General features: G+C 41.1%; 1 protein-coding gene across 9 annotated transcripts in view; it reads right to left on the bottom strand.

The window, feature by feature from the left end:
- Window positions 1–27,036, bottom strand: part of Stox2 (storkhead box 2) — a 208,395-nt gene that overhangs the window by 11,617 nt on the left and 169,742 nt on the right. For 8 of the 9 annotated variants that reach the window (XM_051182388.1, XM_051182391.1, XM_051182394.1 and 5 more), the window contains exon 2: window positions 1,750–1,902. In XM_051182388.1, the coding sequence (XP_051038345.1) occupies window positions 1,750–1,902 (153 nt within the window). Of the gene's footprint in view, window positions 1–1,749; window positions 1,903–14,991; window positions 15,112–27,036 lie in introns of all 9 variants that reach the window. The other variant, XM_051182390.1, reaches the window with a different exon arrangement.

Consider the following 27,036-nt stretch of genomic DNA (forward strand, 5'->3'; position numbering starts at 1 on the left):
GTGTGTGTGTGTGTGTGTGTGTGTGTATGCAATATTAGGGGATAAGATATGACAAAGGGTTAAGGATTTTTTGTTTTTACCAAAGACACGCAGTATAGGCAGAAGAGAGCCACCTTTCTAAGCCCCCACCTATTCCTGGGCGCCCTGAGACACAGGACCTAAGTAAACGCTTACTGTCTGGTTGCTTACCACCAAGTATTCTTGTAGCAAAAGTTGATTCAGCCAACAGCTTATATAACTAAAGTCTCTTTGAAAGCTGAATGAGCTTCATGCATATCATGCATTTATTTCACTCTAGAAAGGGACATAGTATTTTCCAGGCTGGCAAAACCTATAGGGTACACACTGCCCATCTATTTATCTTTTTGTTGTTTGGGGGGGGGGCTCTTTGTTTTGTTTTTTGAGACAGAGTTTCTCTGTTTAACAGTCTCAACTGTCCTGGAACTCACTCTGTAGACCAGGTCTCCATCTATTAATACATGTTAATATATACACACACACAGCAAATTGCCTGTGCCTAAGAAAATTTACAGATTTCACAGCAAACAGGATTTTGAAATTCTCTTGTAACATTAGACTTGGCAACACTGGCGGGGAGTGATGAGGGATTTCCTTTGAATGGAGCATAGATGTTTAGCATGTACCACTCCAAGCACCTTGGCCACTGGAGCCATCAATAACCATTTGCACTGCAGCTGTACCTATTGCCTTTGTTTCGTAATATTCAAGAAAAAAAAAAAGAATTTTTTCCTTTTAAAAAGGAAGCCTCAATTCATGAAGTAACATTTTGTCAAGGCTCATTGAATTATAACAGAAACATGTGGGCATACTTATTTTAGACATTATTTCTGTAGTAGAACTCCTGGAACTAAACATCCCAGCTGTTTCTGATGAACCCCAGGTTTACATTTTTAAGGAAGGCTGAGCTGCAACGGATAAGTAGAGTCTTGGTCATTTTCACCAATTTCTTACAATGCTGGCTTAATTTTTTTTTCTCCTTAGCATCAAGTTAAAAAGCCATCAAAAAATAAAAATAAATAAGAATAAAATAAAAGTACTGTATCTTAAGGAGTTGTTGTTATTATTTTAAGTCACAGAAGAAAAGTGTCTAGTTGCTTTGGGTGAAGAATTTTTTCCCTAGTTCTGAAGTTCACATCCCACATCCACACCCACATCCAAACCCCACAGCCCACATCCACATCCATACCCCATATCTGCACCCCACATCCACAGCCCACATCTACACCCCACATCCACATCCCACAGCCCACATTCACAACCCATATCCACAGCCACAGCAGCCCACATCCACACCCCATATCTGTACCCCACATCCACAGCACACATTCATACCCCACATCCTCATCCCATATCCACAGCCCACATCCACACCCTACATTCACATCCCACATCCACAACCCACATCCACACCTTACATCCACACCCACATCCAAACCCCACAGCCCACATCCACACCCCACATCTACACCCTACATCTACACCCCACATCCACAGCCCACATTTACAACCCACATCCATAGCCCACATTCACACCCCACATCCACAGCCCACATTCACACCCCACATTCACACCCCACATCCACAGCCCACATCCACAGCCCACATTCACATCCCACACCCCACATACACAAACATACCCCACATCCAGAAACACATCCAAACCCCACACCCATGGCCCCCAACCAAACCCTGCATCTGCAGGGAAAGAGCTCCACTGTTTCTCCTTACCTGGGAAACAGGTTGTCAGGTGTTCCATCAGAGCTTCTTGGGTGACAGGCTTTCTTGCAGAGTTCATTGCCGAGATGGCCAAGCAAAGGATTTCCCCGAGTGGAATAAACTGAGATTGACTGATGGGGGACATACTGATTGGTGACACATCACCTGCAGAAAGACAATTTTTAAGTGAGTGGGTTCATTCAAACACCCCACCTTTTGTCAACCCAGGCCTGCACCATGCACACCCTCTCAAGACTACTCTCCATTCCTTGCATTATGAAGTCAATCAGCTTTGAACACTGAAGCTTGTTGAGATCACAGCGGCTTCCACTAGGGTGGAAAGATACCTATGCACAGTGGATACTCTGGTAATCTCAACAAGCAAAAATCTTAAAAACCTGAGGTCTCATTCGAATAGTGAGCGTACAAACATCTTACAACAAATGAGGCTTTGAAAAATAATTTCTGCTTTTATTAGCATGGAGATGATCTATGAAGCAACCGCTATACACGTTTCACAAAATGCATTTGTGGTATCAGCGATTCATTCACTCAAATGTTGAGGGTCTTTATGTGTGTGTATGTGTGTGGGGGGGTCTATCTACCAGAGGAGTTGGGCGCTCACATAGAAAGATAAGCATCCCTTCCACAACTGTCTCTGCCTTCAAACAGCTTTATTTAAGTGGAGGAGACAGACACAGAAATCAGGCCCAGGTGTTGTGACAGGGGCACAGCAGACAACTGAACAGTAAACTCAGAGGAGAGTACGGGATAGTGGTTCATATATCACCTGAGGCTGACAGTGGGGACCTCAGAAGCTGGGGACTATAGGGTTTTTCTAAGGCTTTGAGATCTGAATTTGATGTCAGGGGACAGGAGGGTGGCTGGTAGCTGGAGATGGGGAAGAGCTGGGGATGATAGGAGCTCCAAGCAAGTGTTTTTCCGGGGAGTTGTAAAGAAGGAACACCGCTCTATGTAGGGTCCAACTATAAAGCCAACAGCTAAGTGCCCAAGGTTTTCATCGTATGAGGAACAGCGATCTGTGGAGGACATGTAAAGTCTGAACAATGATGTTGTGACTCTCATGAAGAAGGCTATGGTGGACAGGGCAGATGATAGTGGATTAGAGATCATAGCCTTCTGTATGACTTGCCTGCTAGAAGGGATGATGGCTGGGTGGTTGGGGTGAAGGGGCTGAAAACCTAGCATTGCAGGGTAAGAGATTTGGATTCGTTAAGTATCAGCCAGTAACACAAACACCTCTCTCCATGTCTGAATTTTTATAGTTTGGAGATGGTACAGCTGGCTCCAAGAATTTCCTAGACATTTCTGGTGTGGGCTGACCTCTGCTCCTGACACCTGATTGCCACCTGAATTATACTTAGGAGTTCTATATGATTTTACTACAAAATAAGTCCTAAAAAGGGTGTAAACAATCAGCACAGTAGATTCTCTTTACTGATATTTATATAAAACTCCTTTTCCTTTTCTAAAAAAGATTTATTTTGATTAATTTATAAGTGTACAACCAATGTGCGTGCGTGCGTGTGTGCGTGTGTGTGTGTGTGCGTGTGTGTGTGTGTGTGTGTGTGTGTGTGTGCAGTGCCCATTGAGGTCAGAAGAGGGCACTGGATCCCCTGGAACTGGAGTTATGGGCCATTGTAAGCCACCCAATGTGGGTGCTGGAAACTGAAGTGTGAAGTCTTAATGGCTGAGCAATGTTTGCAGCGCATCCCAGTTTTATTGTTTCTCAAGCATGCTTTCTCATGTAATAAGCTAACACAGTTCCAGTCATCCTGTAACATGAAGCAATATCCTCTCCAGATGATGCTGGAGCATCCCCACTCTCAGGGCACTTAAAGCTGTGCTTGGATACATCTCATAGGCTACAGAAAAGCACAGAGGACTGTAAGGAAAGAACTTGAACCCAACTTGGAAGTGATGTAATGAATGAAATCAGACAGCAGAACTGGAGTTCCTTGAGTGTTGGAATAAGTCTTGCAGGTCTATGAGACAGAACAGCAGAAATCCAGTGCCCAAGACTTGCGCTCCTCGACAGAGCCCAGTTCAGTTCGGTGCTCCCCTCCCCCGCTGCATCATTCTGGGATCCATCCTCTCCATTAGGACTTTAGATAGTAATGAGAAGAGTAGGTGATGCAGCCAATGGAGCAAATTCAAATTCAGAAAAGGTCCAGAGCTCTCTGAAAATGTTTGATAAAGTCTAGTGGAGGCAACTAAGCACTGAGCCAAACTCCTGGAATCCAGTTGCAGACAGGGAAGAGTGATGAACAAAGGGAGAAACCCACAGAAAATGCTGACCTGAACAAGGGGGAGCTCATGCACCACAGTCTGATAGCTGGGAAACCAGAATAGGACCCACCCAGACCCCCTGAATGGATGTTAGTTAGGAGGACTGGGCAGTCTATGGGGCCTCTGGTAGTGGATCAGTATTCATCCCTAGTATACGAATGGACTTTGGGAGCCTATTTCACATAGAGGAATACTCTCTCAGCCTAGACACATGGGGGAGGGCCTGGGCCCTGCTCCAAATCATATGACAGACTTTGAAGATCCCCTATGGAAGGCCTCACTCTCCCTGGGGAGCAGAAAGGGGATGGGAGGATGGGAGGGGGACAAGGGAGGGAGGACGGAAGGGTGAGGGAACTGGGATTGACATGTAAAACAAGCTTGTTTCAAATTTAAATAAAAATATTATCATAAAAATCTGGTGGAGTAACAGCTGGAAATCCTGGGATTTACAGCTGCTACTAGGAAAGTTGCTTTTGTGCTTTGTGTGTGTAGGGTGCTCAGTTCATACTGAAGAACTATGTGGAGGGGTTATCTGAGTGGGCATGTATACAACAGAATACTTAAGCTTCTTTCTAAAGCATAGACACATTTTCAAACAAAGTCTTATCCAAAAGTCCGATGCACAACAAAGGAACTTGCATGACAGTGCAAAGTAGAGATGGGGGAAGGACACTCCCATAATACCTTCCCTCCCACATGGGTACCGGAGCCTGGCCAGAGGCCTTCAGACTTTTTCTGACCCTGACTTGAGAGATGTGGAAGCTGGTATTCTGGCAGAGTTGCTACCCTAGCCACGTGGCCCTCAAAGTCTCCTGGGAAGGAGGGTGGGGTCTGCCACCAAAGGGAAAAACCAAAGCAGATTCGGGGATCTTTGGAGTTATAAACGCCTTCAAGAAGGTGTCCTATAATAATAAGAACTTCTCAAGAGAACCAAGACGCAGAAACACTAAATATAATTGCCTTAAATGCAGGTTGGAATAGTTGATGATTCTGCATAGATTACAAAAGACTTCTCTACACAGTTGCCAATTAGCAAAACAACTAGTCTGTGCTTGTCCCGCTTTACGGTTCATTTCTGTCATCCCCTTCATTTCTTTTCATTCACTGCGCCCACTGTGAGAGGCAGAACCTGCCTGAAGTATTTTTGCCAAGAGCTCGCTTCACTATAACAATGACTATGTACAGTAGCTTTTAATGTAGGATACAGAACAAAAAGGAAATGGGATGTTCAAGATAGCAGTCTCCATGCCGACTCACTTTTATACTGCATTAAAAGCAATTACTCCCCACTCCTCATCCATTCCCAAATCAATCCACACCGTCTGCACCAGCACTTCCTTGGATCTGTTCCCAAACTGCAGCTGCAGCGCCACACATCCCACATCCCCATCTCTCCTGCAAATGACCTTCAACTCTCACCTTGCCTGTTGCATTAGCTTCATGGCACTCAGCTTGTCCTCCTTGGTTTTTAATAGCCCCTTTCTCCAGAGCAACCAAGGTCCTCCTTCTTAAGAAGCCACAAATCATGCCACTTCCCTGCAAAAACCCCACAGCACCACCTTACATTTAGAGAGACATCTGATTCCTTCTGGGTTCTACAAGGCTCTGCAGTCTGGACCTGCCTAACCGCCTCTGTGGGATAAACCACCATTTACTCAGCACCTCCTTTCTCATTATAGGCTCACAACCTCCTGCTCTTGGATTCTGAATGCAGGCAGTGTCTTTGTCATTTGTATTTTGCTCTTGGCCAGGGGTACATCTCAGGTGGACTTTTCCAGGACTGGTCCCTTGTCATTATATAGATCACAAGTGAAAAGCCATACCCTCAGGGAGCCCCACTCAGACCACCCAAGCCAGTATTGGACTTCACTCTTGAATGTGTGTGTGTGTGCTCACATTTATAGCTTACTATCTGTCTCATCCAGTAAACATAAGCTGCGCAAGGAAGAAAACGTGAACACCCTGTTATGTGCACCTACAATAACATAGTGTTTACACTTATACCCAGTACATGTTTAGTAAATGAATACTATTTTTTAATAATGTAATAATACAAGGTGTTTCTAGGAGTATTTTTTTTTAAAACCACAATTTGATTCAGATTTTGCTAAGCAATTATCAAATACACTAAACTATTTGATTATTTAAGAGTCTCTCTAATTAATTTCATGAAGGATGACCCCCGATACAGTAGTAACAAAGAAAAGATAATCGTATATTAGGTGAGGTTTAGAATGTGTTTAAGATCTGTTTAAAAAATCTTAAGATCTCTCAATACAACATAACACAATTAGAGTTACCAAGATATTTTTTTAGGGGAAGTATCTTTTACCAACATGATTAATGAGACAACTAGTCACTCTTTAAATATGCCACTAGAAAATTCTTCTAAGCACTGGAGAAATAGCAGTTAAGAGTGCTTTCTAGTCTTGCAGATGACCCAGGTTCAATTCCCAGCACCCACATAATGACTCATAACCATCTTTAACTCTAGCCCCAAGGGATACAACACCTTCTTCTGGTTTATGTGGGCACCAGACACATGTGTGGTGTACATTGATACATGCAGGCAAAACACTCATACACAAAAAATAAAGACAAATATTTTTTTTAAAGAAAGAAAGGAAAATTCTTTCAACAACTACTTCATATTTATTTTTTTCCAAACTCTGAAAATATTCCAAGTGGTAAGTGAAGAGCATTTCCTGTTTAAAGCACATCAATGACATTTCACAACTGTTTTCAAGTCTATTACTTTGTAAGTTGGTTAGCATGGGAAAGATGGGTTAATAGGATAAGCAATGAAGAAAGCCAAAGAAGGTCTCCCTACCACTAAAGGCAAGAGAAAAACCTGCAGACCATGAAAGGGCATGCTGAGCCTCAGCTGGAGTAGGCTGAGGGGAGATGAAGAGAAAAGCTGACCTGAAGGCTTAGAACTTACTCTCACTAATCAAGAACACTGTGCATTCGCTCATGGGGACGTCACGTGACATATTTGTGTTAGCTACTCTTCTGTAACTGCAGAATAAGCTGTGCTGACCACTGCCACTACCACATCAACAAAAGGTCTGACACAACAGGAGGGCACCCTAGATGCCAGCTGGCTGTATCTCCCGGTTTACCTGTCTATATTCCTCACTATCTAGAACAAACATTTTTACCATTTAAATCTCTCCATTTTCTCTTCCAACTTCTGGGCAGTTACTTTATTTGGAATTACACACACACACACACACACACACACACACACACAGAGAGAGAGAGAGAGAGAGAGAGAGAGAGAGAGAGAGAGGTGGACAAAATCTCTTCCAAGTAACCATCTATTCAAGAAATACACAGTGTAAATACATAGTGTAGATCAAATACCATTGGGTACTTAAGTTCTGTTTTGGGTTCTGTTTTGGTGTGTGTGTACACAAATTAAAAAATAATACAAAACACAATAAAATCCTATCTTTTATGAGTGTCATTTTCTCCTTTTCAGTTTCAGGCTTACCTCACTCACAACCCTTGCATATTGAGAAAGACTACACAACTCTTAACATGTGATAATCATGACAACTTACATTCAACCCCACCAACTAGGACAACAGAACAGTTTTCTAAAGACAATCCATGACAAAAGCACATACACCCATCTCAGTACACCTTTAAGAGCCCTTTCCTTACAAGAGTGTAAGACAAAGAAAGTTGTAAAATTTCTAAAAGCACTGTATCATAAGTGGCAATCTTAAAACAACAACAACAACCCACCAGCACCCATATTTGTATACAGTCTGTCCCCCTACCCCAACCACACACACAGACTGAAGTCAGAATCAATTATTCTGTCTCTCCATGTCCTGCTATTCCCTGTTCACTTAATCTCTACTGTGGTTGAAGGAGTTCATGAAATTCATGTCCCAGATTCTCAATTCATATATCATACTCTGATTCTTAAAAAGTAGTTGGGAAACTGGGTTGTTTAGAATTGGGAAACTCCTTTTCTATGAAGGTACCAGGAGATACACAGCTAAGACCTCACTTTGTCATGTGATATTCTTTATATTTACCTGTTCTAGGTTGGGAGGGCATGTATGTCACAGTGTACTCTATTGGTGGGAGGATAAACTGCAGGAGCTAATGCCCCCACCCTCACAACATTAGGCTCCTGGGATTGAACTCAGGTTGTCAGGGTTAGTGGCACGCACCTTTACCAACTAAGCCATTTCACTGGCCCAGAATCCCATCTCTTAATACAGATACAATTAATTATCTGATAGACTGTTTCTTTATTTGCAAAATAAGGGTTTGGATGGGATTCTGCAAGGATCTGCAGGCTCTGAAGGCCTGTGATCTTCTATAAATTTGGTAGGATTTTGGCAGGAAATAAAATCATAAAATATTTCTCATACCCAGCTCTATTTCCAGGTGTTGCAGAAATTATTTCCATGCTTATCTGGTCTGGAAGAGGCTTTAATTAAAAAAAAAATGGCTAGCATCATCAGCTATCATGTTTTCCCTTTGCATAATAAAGTTTGATGGAGCTTTGTTTCTCAGGACTGATGTACTTTGCCCCTCCTCTCTTCTGCCAAATTAACACTAACATTAAAATTATGGATGCCAATAAAATTACCACATGCAGCAGATATGGTGACTCCTCATAAAAAGCCCAAAATGTACTTCTGAGATGCTCAGAGCCCACAAGGATGAGACAGCTCTACTCTATTCAGCAAAATGTGCTACCTTTGCCAAGTTTTATCTCAGATGCCCCTGGGTGTGGGGAAACCAGCCACTCTCTGAGGTTATGGTTAAGTGAACAACTTCTCCAATGCGCTGCATCAGACAAATCTTGTGTTTTACAATTTAATTTAATTTATTAACCCCAATTTTTTTGTTTAAATGCTGCATGGTTCTCTTAACAGTAAGTCTACTATGGTATTGTCCCAAAAGTTCTTCTGGAAAAACACATATCCCTTTCCTATATATGCTCTCAAAGACCACAGCAACTTTCTGAGGGGATAGAGCATATGGCTTCCATTAACTTGCGTGCTGCTAAGAAAGTTTCTTTGAAACCAGATTACTATAGTTGACATTCAACTGCTTGTACTGAAATCTGAAAGAAAACTGGCATTGAAAACGGCACTTTTACTAGTTTACTGTAAGTTTGTTTAAAAACACCACTGACTTCAAAACTTGAAGGCTAGGCCCTTCTTGCAATAGGCAATGAAGGAGACTTGACATTTCAAAAGAAGAAAATGTTTAGAGTTTTTTGAACTTCTAGGGCAGCCTTTCCTGCTTAATTTCAACCCCAACAGTTCTCTGACACAAAATCCAGTTCTTAAGCTATTATTTGAGGAAACCGTACTCAAAATGGTAAAGTAAGGAGGAGGTTGTTACTGATGCTAAAGTTAATCATGACATTGGCTATAACTTCCAAAGAAACTTCTAATAAGAGCAGGGCTAAGGGGAATTATGGTGACTTAGAGCACACACACCAAAATGAGTCATGTTACCCAGAATGCTCGGCTCATGTCTGTATGATATAGACAGGTGTAGCTGGGTGAGATTAATCAGTTCTTTGGTTTCCAGAAGCCATCATCTTCCTAGACTCTGAGCTCCCATTTGTCATCTTAGCTAGTGAGTACCTTAGCTACTTGAGTCTCTTGCTATTGAGATTTGGTTACTGTTGGAAAATTGTTGTAGAATAAGGAGAGGTACAAAACAAAGCGAAGGGTAACATGTGGGCAATGATGGGTGAAAACCGGCTTGACATAATAAGAAACAATGGTTGACATCTGTTCTACTAGTACCAGACTAGTAGATGACTTGCCCATTTGCTATAGATTTGTATGAAGAATCAGAAGGGAACTATGAGCTATCAGAAGAGTTACAAGACCCAAGCACTACCACTGGGTATGTGTGAGAAATTAGTGAGTAGGAACCAGAAGACTTCCATTTGCATATCAGGAGATCAAATATTTTGATGAATGGAAAGACTCTGCACACAAGGACAAGATAAGTTTTGGCTCTGCTTTCTACCACGATGGTGGTGGTACCAGCTACCTCCCTGTTAATCAGAATTAAGTTAAAATTAATTTAGCTTTAAATTAGTTATAGCTCCCTGACATGAGTTAAAAATCATGAGAAAATACCAATCTTGACCAACAATAATTAATACGGTTCCTGAATATCAAGTTGTTCTATATGGTGCATAGTTAATGAGTAATCCCATGGAAAATGGAGTCTTCCTTTAGAGAGCATGCCTCAAACAGAATCAAATCTAAATTCCTAGTGGGAGCAGTCACCTACTTCTCATCCATTTCCATCATCCAGCAAAACCCTGCTTGTCCATGAAGATACATCAGGCATTCCAATTTCTACTGATGAAAAATTTCAACTATAATTTGATACAATGGCCTGAAATTTGTAGGGCTATTCTGGAAGTTAGAATCCCCAGGGCTATGTCTCAGCCTCTGCATTCTTGCTTCATCAGCTGAGGTAAACAGGACTATGCTGTGATGAATTTCTGTGAACTACAACTGCAACTCAACAACCAAGCCTAATTAAATACACGTCAGATGTGGTTAGAATGGCAGTTCCCAGACTACAACAACCTTTACTGAATAGCAGCCACAGCGCACTGAACTATCATCCTATGTCCCCTTCCAACAGCCAGAGAGGTTGCTGTTGAACTATGTAGGAGTTTCAGAGGACAGGAGAAAGTTTCGTGGCCTTGAACAGACTCACAGTGAACACTCTAACTCACTGTACCACTAGATAACTCTCCTCTCTAAATATCAGGACAGTGAAAAACTCAGCAACTTTGTTATTAGACCATGAGGTTGAGAAGCAGCTCTGCATTTCATTAGTTACACCATGGGGGAGGGGATGGTTTAATTTTCTGTGTCTCAATTTCTTCATTTTTTGCAGTGTCTCTAGCAGTGGTTCTCAGCCTTTTTAATGCTGTGTTGACCCCCCAAACATAAGATTATTTTTGTTGCTACTCCATAACTGTGATTTTGCTGCTGTTATGAACTGTAATATCTGATATTAGGTATATCTGATATATAAACCCCTGTGGGGATCATGACCCACAGGTTGAGAACCACTAGTGTACAGTGATGTAAATTTGCAGTGATTGAGGCTATTAGATGAGATAATGAATGTTGAACATACTACCCTTGAGACCTAATATTTAATAAATAGTAGCTAATATTAAAAATATATTATCTTCAAGTCTGTCTAAATTTAATCCATTTCTTTTTCACCAATACTTGAATTTATTCTAACAGAAAATTAATTTAATTATAAAAGGAAACCCTCTAAAAAATATCTTAGCCCATGCTAAGGAGGGTAGTAGTGTTCCTTAATGACAAAGAGTGTCCTCCTGATACTTAGCTGAGTGTATCTTCCCTGAGGGAATGGATGATTTCCATTGAGACACAACTTTTGGTCTTGGAGACAATGGCCTTAGAGCAAACAGAAGGCATGGACTTTACTAGGGTATATACAAAAAGTGATAGTAAAGGAAGTTGGCCTGTTTCAGAACAGTGATTAGACTGATTCTTCACCTACACTGCCTAAGAAATAGCTCTTTGTACTGAAGATGGGTGACATTAGGAGTTAGAGAATTTCTGATGGACCTTGGGATTCTCATCACCATTATGGCTATCTTAGGAAAAATATCAAACAGGAGTACAAAAAAAGTGACTTTTACATAAACACTCAGATTTTTGTTCGCTCCTTTCTTAAGAATTGCTTGCCCAATAAAGTCAAAGAAAACTGTTATTGATGCCCACATTTAAGAGCCACACACTCACATTTGCTCTTGACAGTCCTGTACCACAGGCTTGCCCAGCTTAGTATAAAAACAACCATAATTTTCAGAGCCTCAAATGGCTTCTGAGGTTTACCTTAGCATTAACCTGTCCTGTGGAGAGTCTTCTTAAAATTTAGTTTAATGTTTAAAATATATTTATGTGTGCATATTTGGGGGCACTTAAGATATATAAATGTCTAACATGTACAGATCAAATGCGCGTACTGATAAGCATCACTTATATGCTGCAACACTTGGATTCTTCCAGTTACTTTAGGTCTATCATAAAATGTGACTGACTAAGGCTCCCTGTTTGTGCTATAATTCCCCATAACAACAGTATTTCAGTACTTATTATATGGCCTCTCTCATATTTCTTTCCCTCTCCCCTTCCCAGTCTCTAATGATCTCTATTCTGTTCTATTCCTAAGACGCTGACTTAATTAACTTCTGCTCATTCATTAGAATGTATTTCACTTGTCCTTCTATGAGTGACTTGTTTCATTTAACATGTTGCCCTCTGATTCTATCAAAATTATTTGATAATTTTGCATTATTTTAAGTACATGATAAATTAATGCTTCTCAATAACTTCCCTTCAGCTATCTACTGAGTATTTTCTACATTCGGAAATTGAGAGGAGATGTGAACTGTAGAACAAGTATACATTTAAGCCCTTGCTTTCAATGAGTACAGTTAGGCATAAAATGTGAAAAATGAGTAATAATAAAGCATTCAAGTGAATTTTCAAAGCATCCTTGGAGGGTGATTACAGTAAATGGAAAAACAGATTCTTCAAAGGACCCCACCCAGGGGAGCTAACACACATACCTGTGAAACAGAGGTAGGAGAACTGGAAGTTAAAGGGCAGCCTCAGTTACAGAGCAAGTTCAAGACCAGCTTTGGCTACATGTGCCTGCCTCAAGCACAAAGACAAAACAGAAACAAAGCCCTCTAAATAAGGCCCCAGTTGCTGAGGAAATGCCAACAATTGACAAGTGGAGAGTCATGAACTTAAGAAGTGTCACCATGGCCAAGGAAAGTTAACCAAAAGAAGAAACAACATTAGGAATACACGTGACACAGGATAACTGTCTTCAATACACAAAACCAGCAAAGGTCTGAAACAACAAGAAATTAAACAAATGATGATGAAACAGAAAATTCTCAAAAGATGAATCACAAACAGCCAGTCATTGGAGAGATACCAATTAAAACGACACTGATATTCCATCTCACCCCATTTAGAATGGCAATCATTAAATTTTAAAACTGCTGGCAAAGATATGGACAAGTCTTCACTTCTGTACCACTGGTGGGAATGCAGTCCAATGTGTATAGATTTAAAAAAAAGAAAATAGAGTTCCTCCAAAAAGTTAAAAATAAAACTACTTAAGATTCAAATATATCAACCCTGGGTATTTATCCAAAGGACTTGAGTCATATCCAGAGACATGTGCAGCACTGTTCACAGTAGCTAAGGTGTGGAATGTAGGTATGCAATAACAGAGGAATGAAACAGAAAATGTGTGCATATGGCTGTGTGCATGCACATGCACACGTGCGCGCACACACACACACACACACACACACACACACACACACGAACATTGTAGCCCTAAAGAATGAAGTTACATCATTTGCAGAAAAATGGATGCCACAGGAGACAATCATATTAAGACAACGAAACCAATCTCAGAAAGACAAATGGCATATTTTCTCTTGCAGGTGGTGGCCAGATTTTATAGAGACCCATTAAAGCATGTACATACCTATGACATGAAAATAGAAGGGAAACTGGACAGGGCACTAGTGGGAGGGAGAAGGGTGAGAGCAGGGAAGGGTAAGGAGGTGTGAGGAGTGAATTCACACAACACACAATCGACTTCTGTGTGAAAACACCCTTGTGCTCTGGTGTCTGTGCAATGACTACATACAATGAACACCAAAAAAAAAAAAAAAAAAAAAAAAAAAAAAGGAAGATCGGGTGTATGAACAACGTTCACATTGAGGTCATTTCTTCCATTGGGGGAATTTATGCAGAAGAGAGGCTTAAAATGGGGTCTCCAGAGATAAGCAACACCAAGCTCTTCCCTGACCAAGCATCCTTAGCAATGAAGACAGACTTTCTTTCCCTTGGTGGGAGGGGGAACTGTGTTGTGTGCATGGGTACAACCACAAAGAGGGAAGAGGGGCCCTGCCAACGTAGATTTGGATTATTTTAACATGTTCCAATTATGCAAACTGCATGGAGAACCCTAACACTCTGAGACATATCATTTCTAAAGTACAATACTGAAACTATAGTTGGGGAGGTGGTAAAAATCATGTTTTCAGAGATATCATTTTCATGTTGGTGAATGCAACCTATGAAGTAATTTTACCTTTTTTGTTGTTGTTGTTGTTTTGTTTTGTTGAGACAGGGTTTCTCTGTGTAACAATTCTGACTGTCCTGGCACTCATTTTGTAGAGCAGGCTGGCCTCATACTCGCTCAGATCCACCTGCCTCTGCCGCCCAAGGGCTGGCATTAAAGGCATACCACCATCACCACCCAGCACCACCCAGCACACTTTGTGTGAAAAGCTCATGGGTGTTAGAGAAAAAAAAAATTCTGTCATCATCAAAATCCCAAACCAGACCCTAATGAAATACGCCCACTTTGTTAGTTCACAGAAGCCTCAATTTGATGCTATTCTTAGAAAGAAATTCTCTCACTCTTGTGTGTAAATTGGACTCCCTGGGCGTTGACGGGGAGGCATGTGCTCTTTGAGTGTGTAAATCCAATTCTTTCACCCTTGAGTGTGATGTATGTAGGGTTCCAGGTCAAACAACACACATCACTCCCTTGGAGGAGTGAAAGAGACATGTAGATGATGGGAATGTGAAAACTCTAATTACTTCCTAGCCTTGGATCTGCCACTGCTGACTGTCCTGCCCCAATGCAGCAATGGCTCATGCTCATGCGGTCCATGCAATGGGCAGCCTCCATTGGAGAGCTGGGACTGCCTGTGATGAAGGTTGAGGGCACACTAACGGTAAGGCCACTTCTCAGAGGTCTGCTCACCCTGTTCACAGACATTTTTAATATACATATATATTTTTTCATACAACAATTTTTGAAACAAAAGCAGGGGAAACCTACCTGACCCTTTCTGGACTGGCTCCATTCCCCAGGTAGCTTTGATGCTAAAGCCTGGTGCATGCTAGAGGAACGCATCCAAGCACAAGAAGGAGCCAGTAACAGAAATGGACGTCCTAGAATCTGTAATAAGAAGAGAGAGTAAACGTTCGAGCAATAGTATCCTAAATGAGCATTTCAGATAGATCACTGCAGGCCTGTGGAAATACAACAGCAATCTGGCACTGTACCTTGGAAGGTATATATGTTTTAGATGGGCTAAAGAACCCTCAGCTCTTCTTACAAATCAGGGCTGTGATGCTGAGACAAATTCTGCCAAAAGCACCTTCAAAAGGCTCTGTGAGGGTACTTTGCTGATAGAATCCTCTTTACCACCCTTTTATCCCATTTGAAGCTGGATCCTGGTCCGTGCCTAGCCCACAGATCACAGCTACGGGGACTGAGCCACCATCCCACTGCAGTGTCTCAGGATCTGCAGTGTCACTCCTCTTCTGATTCCTCTCTGCCAAGTGAAGTCACAGGGACCAATCAGCCTGACTTCTCACTCCCCTGCCCAGAATCCTTTGTGAGCTGAAATGAGTCATCGCTCCAAGAAAAGCCACAGCCTGTGTGCGTGTCTGTTAGCTCCTTTGTCTGTGCTGTGCAGTGCAGTGTAGTGCGGGCACTCGGAGGATAGGACAGACCCCAGGTGCAGGGGCCAAGGAGCACATGCTCCTCTCCAAGGGACCCAGGCACCATCACATGCATTAGCCCCCCAGCATGTTTCTTTTTTAAATCACCAAGAGTAAAAAGGGCACATACCTCCAAAATGCTTGAAGAAAGAACACACACATTACATTTCATCTGGCATCATGCACTCAACAAACCACAATCATAGATCTGATACATTTCCTACTATTTTTTGTTTTCATTTTTAAGGCTGGCTTTTCATCATCACGGAGAATGGATCTCCCACCTATGTGTAACAAACAGGCAGTTCCACAGTACACCGGATCAAAGTTTAGCTGCAGCGAGCCATTCGTCATGAATTCCAGCTGCCGTGCAAGTCTTTGCAAGCCCAGTGCTCATCACCTCATCATACTTCAGCCCCTGCAGCAGCCTGGCTCTGCCACTGCCCATAAAGGCAGCGTCGGGGAATGAGGTCACTATGTCAGGAGCTCACTCTCAGCATCCCACTCTCCAGAGCTTACAGCACAACTGGTAGGAGTCAACTGGATTTGTGGTTTTGTGTGGCTGCTTTGTCTGCTTTTCAAAATTTTGAAAAAGAAATTCTATGTCTAAGATCAGTAAGGGAAGAAGAAAAAAAATCTACGTATCTGTGCAAAAATGTCTTGTTCATTGTGCCATCTGTAGCAAGCTCATTATTAGCCCACGCTGAATACCACCTACACTTATGTGTATATGTGTTATATATAAACACATACAAAGATACACACACGCAGACACACACACCAGACTCTGTTGGGCAGAGGTACTAAGAAAACGTTCAGCTTTGTATTGACAGATTAAACACCATCACAGTATTGTCAGGCAGAAAGGGGATCAAGGCTCACAGAAGGCAGACTGCAGGGCTATCATCCATCACACAGAACTCGGAGAAAAAAATGGAGCGGGGAGAAAAAGAAGAATAATGAAAAAAGAAAGAAATAATGCTGTATTCAAACAGCATCACCTAGTGCTCTCAGAATATCCCCCAACAGGCATTCTCTCACCTCAGGACCAAACAGACCACACCCAACAGCAATGCTATTCTCAGACACCAGATAGATCTGGGCAGCAGATGATGTCTGTACAAGTTCACCACTTCCTCATGAACATAGTAGCCAAACTACACATAGAAGGCACAACTGAAGACAGTTACTATAAACAGAAAGAAGTCCCCAACATGGGGACTCAGTAGCCCAGGCTGGCCTCAAACTGCCTGTGATCCTCCTGTCTAGGTCTCATAAGTGCTGTGATGATGAGGGCCATGAGCATCAACCTCCACACCTGGCAGGTCTTACAGACTGCTAAGTTGGAAGGATCCCTAGTGATTTAGCAGGGTTGGGTCCAATCTGAACCTTATTGTCATGTAACTCCTATGAGTCAGCATATTCTAAGACACACCACCATGAATCTTCAGCCCTATCCAAGACACCGTCTGGTGAGCCCCAATCAACTCCTCAACCAAGTGATTATTGGGAAGCTATGAAAATGCTCAGCCCTCTTCAGCCTGCCAATACATCCAATAGCTACAAATATACATTAACCTGGCATATATCAGATTGCCTCTTCTCCAGTTGCCTGCAGTTTTAGATGCCCAGTAAGCATGCGGACTATGCATTCATTCATTGGTTGACTGATAATGTTAGAGTCCAATGTTAAACAAACAAAAAACTCTCTGGTGTCTGTCACCCTCTTGGTCTTTTCAAATCCTCAGGTCCCATTGGTTTCTTCTTTTACTCACTCTTTCTATGCTTTGGACAACAGGGTTCTCCTGATCACACTACTCTGGCTCTGTCATGAATGGTATACCCACTAACCAATGAATGTAGTAGATGTCACCTACTGTGTATCACCAACAATCCCTCAGTAGCGATTAATAAACTACACAATGCTTTGAATATCAAGGCTTCCTGTACTTAAAAATCTCTATGAATTGTATCTTTTATGTATTGTTAGAAATGGCTTGGTCTTGAATATCCCTTCCACAGCATTCTTCCCTCTTTCCTCTTGGTCAGTCAACGTAGCCTGAAACTGTGGCTCAGGACTGGGGCTTTCTATCAATGCAACCAAAAGCTAACCAATTCTCTTTTAATGTAGCTGAATCCTTAATTAGAAATCCATCAAAATCCACTCAATGCATCTACAAAGGTCAATCTTCATTGTTGACCTGGCTGGATTAAGACATTGGCAGTGGTAGCACATGCCTTTGAGCCTAGCATCTTGAAGACAGAGGCAGGTGGATCTCTTTGAGTTCAAGGCCAGCCTGGTCTACAGAAAGAGTTCCAGGTCAGCTATGACTATTACATAGAGGAAACCCTGTCTCAAAAACAAACAAACAAACAAACAAACAACAACAAATGCATAGGAGACACACTTCTGGATGTGTCTGCCAGAGGTTTCCAAAGAGGAGGGAGGGTCACTGAGTATTGGAAGCCATACTTCCCCCTTACTTACTACAGATTCCGTGTAGTCACCTTCCTTTCTGCCACCTTGACAACAGCATCAGCCCTCAGAACTCAAGACCCTCTATGGAAATACCAGAGCATTGTACCTACATTTAACAACTACAGATTCCACTTTCCTCTGCGTCTACTAAGAGTACACTTGAGGGGATAGAAAACGACAGCTCTCTCATAATAAAATAAACATGGGAAATAAGATTTAACAAACACATACTTCAAGTTTTAAATTAAAACCAAAGCCAAGTGACTTAGCACATGGAGCCAATGTGGTTGATGTCACAGATCAGGTCCCTTCAGTGATGGAAGGCTTTTCCGGGTGGCTTTTACCCAGATCTAGAAATTCTGACCAGCTGCCCTCTGGCCTCAAATGGCTAACTTTCATTGAGTGACTATACAGAAGAATTCAAAATACCTGTCAACACGATAATCACAAGCTCCCTTGTTATCCTGCTACTAGCAGGGTGAATTGCATGATAGATATCCATTAGCCTCAATTCAGAAACCTAAGCAAGAGAGCCTCATTTAAACAAGTGCTTGCCTTGCATGCACAAGTGTCCAAGTTCAATGCCCAGAAAACATTTTTAATGCTGACACAAGGTGGTGTAGCCTTATATATCAGCTCTGGAGAGGCACAGACAGGCAGCTATCTGGGGCTCACTGGCCCACTAGCCTAGCTCACTTTGTGAACTCTAGACCAGTGTCAGACGCTGTTCCAATTTTTTTTAATTGCATCACACATGAGGGATGATACCTGAGGCTGCCCACCAGCTTTCACATGCATATGTGCACTTGACCACACGCGTGTGCGTGCATACGCATGTGTACGCACGCACGCACGTGCACACACACACACACACACACACACACACAGACTTAGTCAAGAAAGACATCCCCAAGTTTTAGACAGCAGTGAGCATGAAGGTCGAAAGTTAGCTCCAGCCATAATGAGCAGCCCCCTCTGCCTGCCTTCTGTCCTTTTCCTGGCAGCTTTGGTGACAGCGAAGATTTACAAACATCATCCTGAGGATGCCACAGGTGACCTGCTCAGCTGATGAGGTGTGAACAAGAGGAGGTGCTTGGCACTAGAATGCCTCCTTGGCAGAAGATTAAACTCAAGCAGCAGCTCAAGGGACACAGTCATGCAGAATTTTAATCAACATTTGGACGACTAACAGTCTGGCAAAGTCTTGGAGCTGCTACAAGTGAAAATGCAGAGAGAGTACACACCCTTGAGTCAACTGAAACTATCTACCGGGCGCTTAACTGTGACGTATTTATTACTAGGGATCCTTTAAAGATGTGTAAGACAGTGTATGTAATTCAAGGTGTGTACACCCAAAATACTCCTCCCCCACCACCCCTCCCCACAATGATTTCTACTTTCAGAACTTCAAACTACACTGGAGAAGAAAAGATACCTACACCTAAGTACAAATATATATAAATATATATGGTAAGACCCATCAAAGGCGATGGGGATGGAGCAGTCAAGAATGATGTCAAAGGAGAGACTCTTTTAGAACCTGGGAGGTGAAAGAAGAAAGAAAGGCACCCACACTAGATCATAAGCTCTGGAAGAGAACAGTTTTTTGCAGGCTTTGGGCTGAGTGTGTTCCTAGAGAGTTCTTCCCCCAAAGAACCTAAGCATTAACTACACAGTGAAGGAAGGAAAGGAGGATCTGGAGATGGGGAGCATGAGGCAAAAAGCGGAGTTACCAAGATGTGCAGGTACCAGAGGAGCTGGGGAGATAAGCCTCTTGGGGCTGAGTATTCATTTTGAGAATTAAGGGCAAGCAGGCAGAAAGGGCAGTGCAAGATCAAGGTAAGAGCATCATACTGGGTAAGAAGAGGATCTGCCTTACGTTGCAGTGAATTCCACTTGGGGTCTGTTAAAGGCATTAATTAAATTTTCTCCTTTCATCTATGTGAGCCTACACTCCTAAAACAAAACTGCTGCCAAGCTTTTGGCAACCAGCTAAAGACAAAGATACATTGATATATTTATTTCTAGGGACCTCTGTGCTTCTCTTAACATCAGGAGTCTTCAATGCCAACACTGTCTCTCTTGTGCAAGACTGTTCCAATAGGCTAGGAAAAAATAACTACTAGTTTTCGACAGTAATCTAGTTTAAGTCAACCAGTATTTATTCAATATAGCACCCAAGACACTGCTTGCTGCCGAGGTCGATATGTACTAGGTATAGTGCCTGGACTACAGTTTTATCATTCACAGGACAGGGTAAGTGACCCATGAGAACAAAGGAGGTGATCACTTGTGATCTGAAAAGTGACACCAAGGAAGCATAGTGAGACCTGGGAAGAGTTTTGGGGAGAATGAAGCAGCAAGGGTGCACAGCACAGGTGGAAAAAGAGGAAAGACAGGGATAGCTCCCCAGGCAGCAAGCACAACAGAGATGAGGTGGTTAGAAGGTTCATGGTGTTTTAGAGAAGGGCCAGTTGCCCGTCTAGATTGGCTAAGATGGAGTGACATTCATATGCATGCATATATGCACACACACACACACACACACACACACACACAAGACCCACACAAACACGCACTCATAAGAGAGGGGGGACAGGATAAGCTTGTGGAGGACATTAAACTAATGGACAAATGCATTGCAGGTTTTTATAGAGTGATACTATTGACAACAAGGTTTCTTTGGCAGCAAGTATAGGTTACACCTAAACAAAGAAAATGACTACTGAAGTGTGGCTTTTACTTTTACCCATACTGAGATTAGACAGGATGCAGACTGCTTAACCAGGGAGAGAGAGACCAACAGCTATAAAAAGTAATCTATGCTTTGTGAAAACATCATCTAGAATTTCTGGCGTGAATAAATTAGGAACTTTCAAAAAATGCAATTTCAGTTGAGATGTAGCTCAGTGGTAAAAAGCTTGCTTAGGATGCATGAGGGCCTGGGTTCAATTCCCACAGCAGAGAAGGAAGGACATACATTGCTTAGAGTGGCGCACACAGCTACCACTCACTGGCTAGACTCCATACAAAAGTCCAGGCCACAGTAGAGGCCTGACATTTGGAGCATTACCTAGTATGGAATACTAGTTCAATCTGAGAAAAAAAAATTATAGACGCGAATCCTCCAAAGAGTAATTCCTGGACACAAGTAATAGATCAGATTTCCCTAGCTGCACAAACAATGATAAAAAGACACAACTTAAAAATTCACAAAAGCAAGTAAAAAGAAAAAAAAGTTCCAGAGTTTCCAGGGCCTCCCTAGTTCAGGATTTACCGAGTTAAGTGCATTTCTATAATAAGAGAAGAAACAATTTCAATTAAAGTTGGATTAAATGCAACAGGGGATGGAAAAGGCAATTAAATATCTAAAGGACAAACACTCTTGGTGTCCCTCCAGGTAGGAGAGGGCATGGATGTGAAGACCCAGTGAGAGGTCTGGCCACCCTGCCTCCCAGCTTTGCAGCAGGCTTTTCAACAGAATGGCTCTCACAGGGTCAGGCCAGAGTAAAGATGGATGAGAACTAGAAGACATTGTTATTTCACTGTGTATGATGCCACAGCCTAAACTGGAGAGCAGGCTTGATCAGGAGATAGAGGTTGAAGCTAAGCCAAAACCAGCAGCCTGTCTTCTAAATGTGTGCTACTGTATAATACATTAAATATTAGCTTACAAATATATTAAAAGAAAGTTAATACCTATTACCTTATAAAATATATAAAAAGAAAGCTAAACTCTAAGGCTTCTCCAGATATCTTTCAGATAAGAAAATACAAATTAAATATACACATTCCAAAGTATAGTATGATGTCAACTATTATTTTTTTTTCTGCTTTTATTTCCTCTAACTGATGTCTGAAGACAAGTCTGAAATCACTGGTCTGAGCATGGGGATGCACACTTATAATTCTAACTCTTGGGAGGCTGAGGCAGGAGGATTCTGGGCTCTTGAATAGCAGGCTACAAGGCAATTCCAAACAAAGAAAGCAAAGTGGAAAAAAAAAAAAGAGTCTGTAGGTTTTTTGATTTTGATTTTGGAGAAAAGGGAAAAAATTTTTAAAAAATTAAATGACAAGAAAACTATGGAAATGGAAAACCTGAATTGTCATTCTTCATTAGACTATTACTACATGGTGTTTGGCTTTGTGGGGTTACATTTATGACCAACTGAGAATAACTTTCAGATGCTCCTATCAACTGTTTCCAACTGCAAGGAGAGTGAAGGTAGTTTTCAAAAGCCAGCAATTTGTAGGGGTAAATGTGAGACTCTATTGATTTATTTCCTCCTTAGTGTATGTGTGTGCATACATATATGTTCAGAGACCAGAGATCAATATAAGATACCTCCTTTAATTCCTCTCTACTGTAATTTTTTGAGGCAGGGTCTCTCACTGAATCTCAAGTTCACTGAGTCAGTAAACTAGTTAGGGGTACTGGCCCAGAAGCACATCTACAATGACAGGCACATCATGACCAGCTTTTCATGGGGGTGATACATGGGGACCCGAATATGGGTCCTTGTACCTATTCAGCAAACACTTGACCAATTGAGCCATCTCTCAAGGCCCCAGACTCCATTTTGAAGACTCCTTTATACTTAATGATAGACTGAAGTCTTGATTGTAAAAACTTTGAAATTTATTTACATTCAACATTGGTTTCCAGAATTTGCAGGTGAGCTCCCCTTTGGAGAGTGTCTATGTTCATCTTGCAGTTACAACAAAAGCCAGGCAATGTATGGTCCCACCTCTGGAGATAATTAGCCCCCAAGTTTGACAAACAGCAAATCCACCAGAAAGCAGGCCTTAGAATGGCATATCCCAGTTAGTTTCTGTTACTTTAAAGATACAGCATTATTGAGACCTGGAGACCTGGAGCTCTGTTCGCTGGAATTTGTTACAAGGTCAAAGAACAAAGAAACTAAATTACTCTATCACTAGCTTATTTAGTCAGGGCTGAGTTACCTCTCTGTGGGTGTCATTCCTTCTGTAAGGCTGAGTCATGGGAAACATGAGGGTGCAAAGGCTGCCCATCTTTTAAAAGAAGACACAGCTATAGAAGCAACCTCTGACCTCAAGGTGCTTCCAATTAAGTGAGGAATAGAAAGCAAAACCACATGAAAAGGAGGTAGGGAATATTTTCTCACATGGCAGTGGGTGACAGGAAAAAGGCCATTGCAAAATAAGTTCAAAGTAAGTGTAAAGCAATAGAGCCTGACTGGAGTTGAAGCTATACTGTGTGTGTGTGTGTGTGTGTGTGTGTGTGTGTGTGTGTGTGTGTGTGTGTATGAGCATGTGTACATATATGTGATTGCACATGTGTTTAGGTGCATGTGTAAACACACACACACACACACACACACACACACACACACACACACACACACACACAGAGGCCTGAGACTGGTTCTGGGAGTCTTCCTCAGTTACTACTTCTAGGCAAGGTCTCTCTTTGAGACCAGAGCGTGTTGATACACTTGTGTACCTGGACCCCTGTCTCCAAGTACCAAGCACTGGAATTATGCCATACTGCCTATACTTACATGGTTGCTGAAAATCCAGAACTCAATCCCTAGATTTGTACAGCAAGGACTTTACCAAATGAGTCATCTTTCCGGGTCTTGTGTGACTTCTTTTAGCTGCAACAGAGCTTGTCAGAGACAGCAACCCACTACTTATACACATTTCACTTCAGGAGACTTGAGATGCCCTCAGTGTGCTGATGTCTCAAAGTGTCCTCTGACTGGTGCACAAAGTCTGTTCTGGCATTATTCTTGTTACCTAGAAGGAAACAGGTTCAGACTGTCCTGCCTGCTGCCATCTTTTCAGCACCTACCAACAGCCAAAACAGTAGTTACTAATTGTCCTCAGTTTCCCTTTTGGGGTTTCAGGTACAGTTAAACATGATCTGAGAAGAGCAGATAGAGATTTTCAGATATAAATAATTTGTAAGTTTTCAATCGCTTGTTGTTATGAGCAATATGATGATGATGGGTATTGCAATCCACTCTACCTGGGATATGAATCTCCTCTCTGCCCAGTGTTTCCACACTGTATATACTACCTGCACTGTAGTTTTGTATTCAAGCCTTGTTCACTTGATAAATGCCCCAAAGAACAAGAGAAGTAGTGACTTCTCATTCATCAGATGTTCTGTAAAGACAAGATGTAAGATGCGTCCCTTTGGGTGAAAATACAGTAAGATTTTTGAGAAGACATATTAATATAACTTTTATCACAGCATAGTGTTGTAAGTGTTCTATTTTATTATGAATCATTGTTGATAAAGTATTAGCTGTGTCTAACTTATAAATTAAATTTTATCACAGGTGATGTATAGGAAAAATTCAATGCTAACACAGATCATGTCAGTAGCTTCAATTATCCACTAGGGCATCTTCCAACAATCCCCTCAGGTATAAGGGGAATCTATCACATTTGTTGACTTAAAACTATTATCTGGATTTCATTCTGCTGTACACCCCATTGTAGATTACTTATCCACTAATGTGTTTATGCTGAGCCAGTTTTCTGTATTACCAGAACATATCACTTATGGAAGTCAGATTACATATCTCTATCAATAGGTACTATAACTAGAAAAAGAAAAAAAAAAAAAAAAACCTGATGTCAAAAAATCCAAATTAACTCACGTTCTCTTATCATTTCATAATGTATGAATAAAAATTAATTTCAGGCCAGGATGTAGCCCAGTGGTAGAGCACTTACTTAGTATAAGATCCTAGCTCCAAGTCTCAGCAACAAAGAAACAAGTAAGTAATTGAATCAGCTAATTAACTGATTCAAATAAAATTAAAAGCTAGGTGTGGTGGTGCACTCAGGATCCGGAGGCGGGGAATCATGAGTTTAGGGCCAACAAACTAGGCTATAGAGTAGAAATTTGTCTTTAAAAAATTCAACTAAATAAATATTAGAATTCCTTTGATGTCTGACATGATGATGATCACAGAATTTCTATATTTGTGCTATCCAGAATAGCTAGCATTCATGTGTGGCCAGTGCCAACCTAAACTAATCAGATTAAAGAGTTAATTCCTCTTTCAAGTGCTCAATGGCCACAAGTGCTATTATATGACATACTAGAACATTTTCATTTTTTATCATCTTAGACATTTCTACTGAACAGGCTTGATCTAGTTGATTAACAGGCAATCATAAGGAAACCAGAAACCATTTACTTTTTAACCTTGCAAACCTGCCTTGTCAACATAATATTTAAGAATTAACAGGCACAAAACTAAGGTCTTCTGATACACAGGAGTTCCACAAATTAAATAAATAATAAGTAAATAAATGAATAAATCAATAAACATAACATCACAGTCGACATACAGTCAGCTATCCAAAACTTCCTTATACTGTATCTAATACACTTTTAATCCCTGAAAGCCATCAAGCCCCTCTTTGTATCCATCATTTTGCCTTTTCTAGAATGTCACAAGGATAGAGTCATATTCTTTCCAGACTGGCTACTACCATTGAGCACAGTGTTGAAATTCATCCATGACAGAATGCAATCTCTGGTTCTTAGGGATATAGCTAACTTCATTGGAATTACTAAGCAATTTAGAAGATGGACCTTATGATTTTGTAGTTCAAGATAACAAAGCAGGTTTTTGGTAGATTTCTTGTGAGTTTTCTCTCTAGTCCCTCAAGCTACTTGTAATAAGATTAGTTGCCTTGCCTTATTGCAATGGCTAGGGATTCCAGTATGATATAGAATAGGAACAAAGAAATTTCTGCCCCATCCTTAGTCTCAAAGGCAGGGTATTTAGTCTTTCCCATTATTCTATGAGTCGTAAGCTTTAATTATCAAGTCAAGAACTTGTCTTTTATTCATAACTTATTAAAAGTTATGAAGTTCATTTTGTTGGTTGTTTATGTTGGTTGTTTAGATCAGTTATTTGAGCTTTCTAAATGTGGTAGATTTCACTCGTTAGTTCTCAAGTGCTGAATTAACCCTTCTACCCTAAGGCTTAAACTACACAGCCATTACCTATTAGTGTTTTTATATATGTGGAACTCACCTTACTAATATTTTGTAAAGTTTTTTATCCTACCTCGTTCATAAAGGACATTGGTCTCTATTTTATACTACTGTGATGAGTTTGTAAAATGAGTTGGGAATTATTGCCTGTCCTATTTTTAAAGTAGATTACATGTTAGTTCTTCTATGAATGATCAGTAGAGCTCTCCTGTGAGGCCATCTGGGCCTGGAACGTCTTAACATGTGAACCTTTTGTAAAGCTTTCAACTTCATCCATTGAGAAGACAGGACTAGCCAGGCAATGCATTTCTTCTCAAGAAAGTTCAAGTTGCTTAGTCTTTCTAGGATTTGATTTGCATATTTAAATTATTGAATTTACATTTATAGAGCTGTTTATTTGTTTACTATAGTTTTAATGTCTGTGGAGACTGGAGTATTACAGCCTCTTTGACTTCTTACATTTGTGATTTCTCTTGTCAATTTGCCTAGATATTTCTCAATTTTATCAATACTTTTAAAGAGTCAGACTTTAATTCCACTGATTTGCTTCACTATTTTTTTGCTTTAAATTAATCAGTTCCTATGCATTATTTCCTTACTCTACTCAGTCCAGTTTTACTGTGCTGTCTTTTTGTTTTTCTAGTTCTTTTAAGTGAGAGATTACCTAATCTTAGATTTTATTTTCTTTTAATATGAGTGTTCTGTTTATATCTCTCCCTTATATCTCTAAGTCTTACTTTGGTTAGTCACATAAATGATGATACAATGTATTTCCATGTTAAATATTGCCTACTGTCCCTAGGGTATCTCCTTTCTCATCCATGGGCTACATTAAAGTGTACTCTAATTAATATGTATTTGAAGATTTATCAATTATCTTTCTGTGGTTG

Source organism: Phodopus roborovskii, unplaced genomic scaffold (genome assembly GCF_943737965.1).
Source record: "Phodopus roborovskii unplaced genomic scaffold, PHOROB, whole genome shotgun sequence".
NCBI lineage: Eukaryota > Metazoa > Chordata > Mammalia > Rodentia > Cricetidae > Phodopus > Phodopus roborovskii.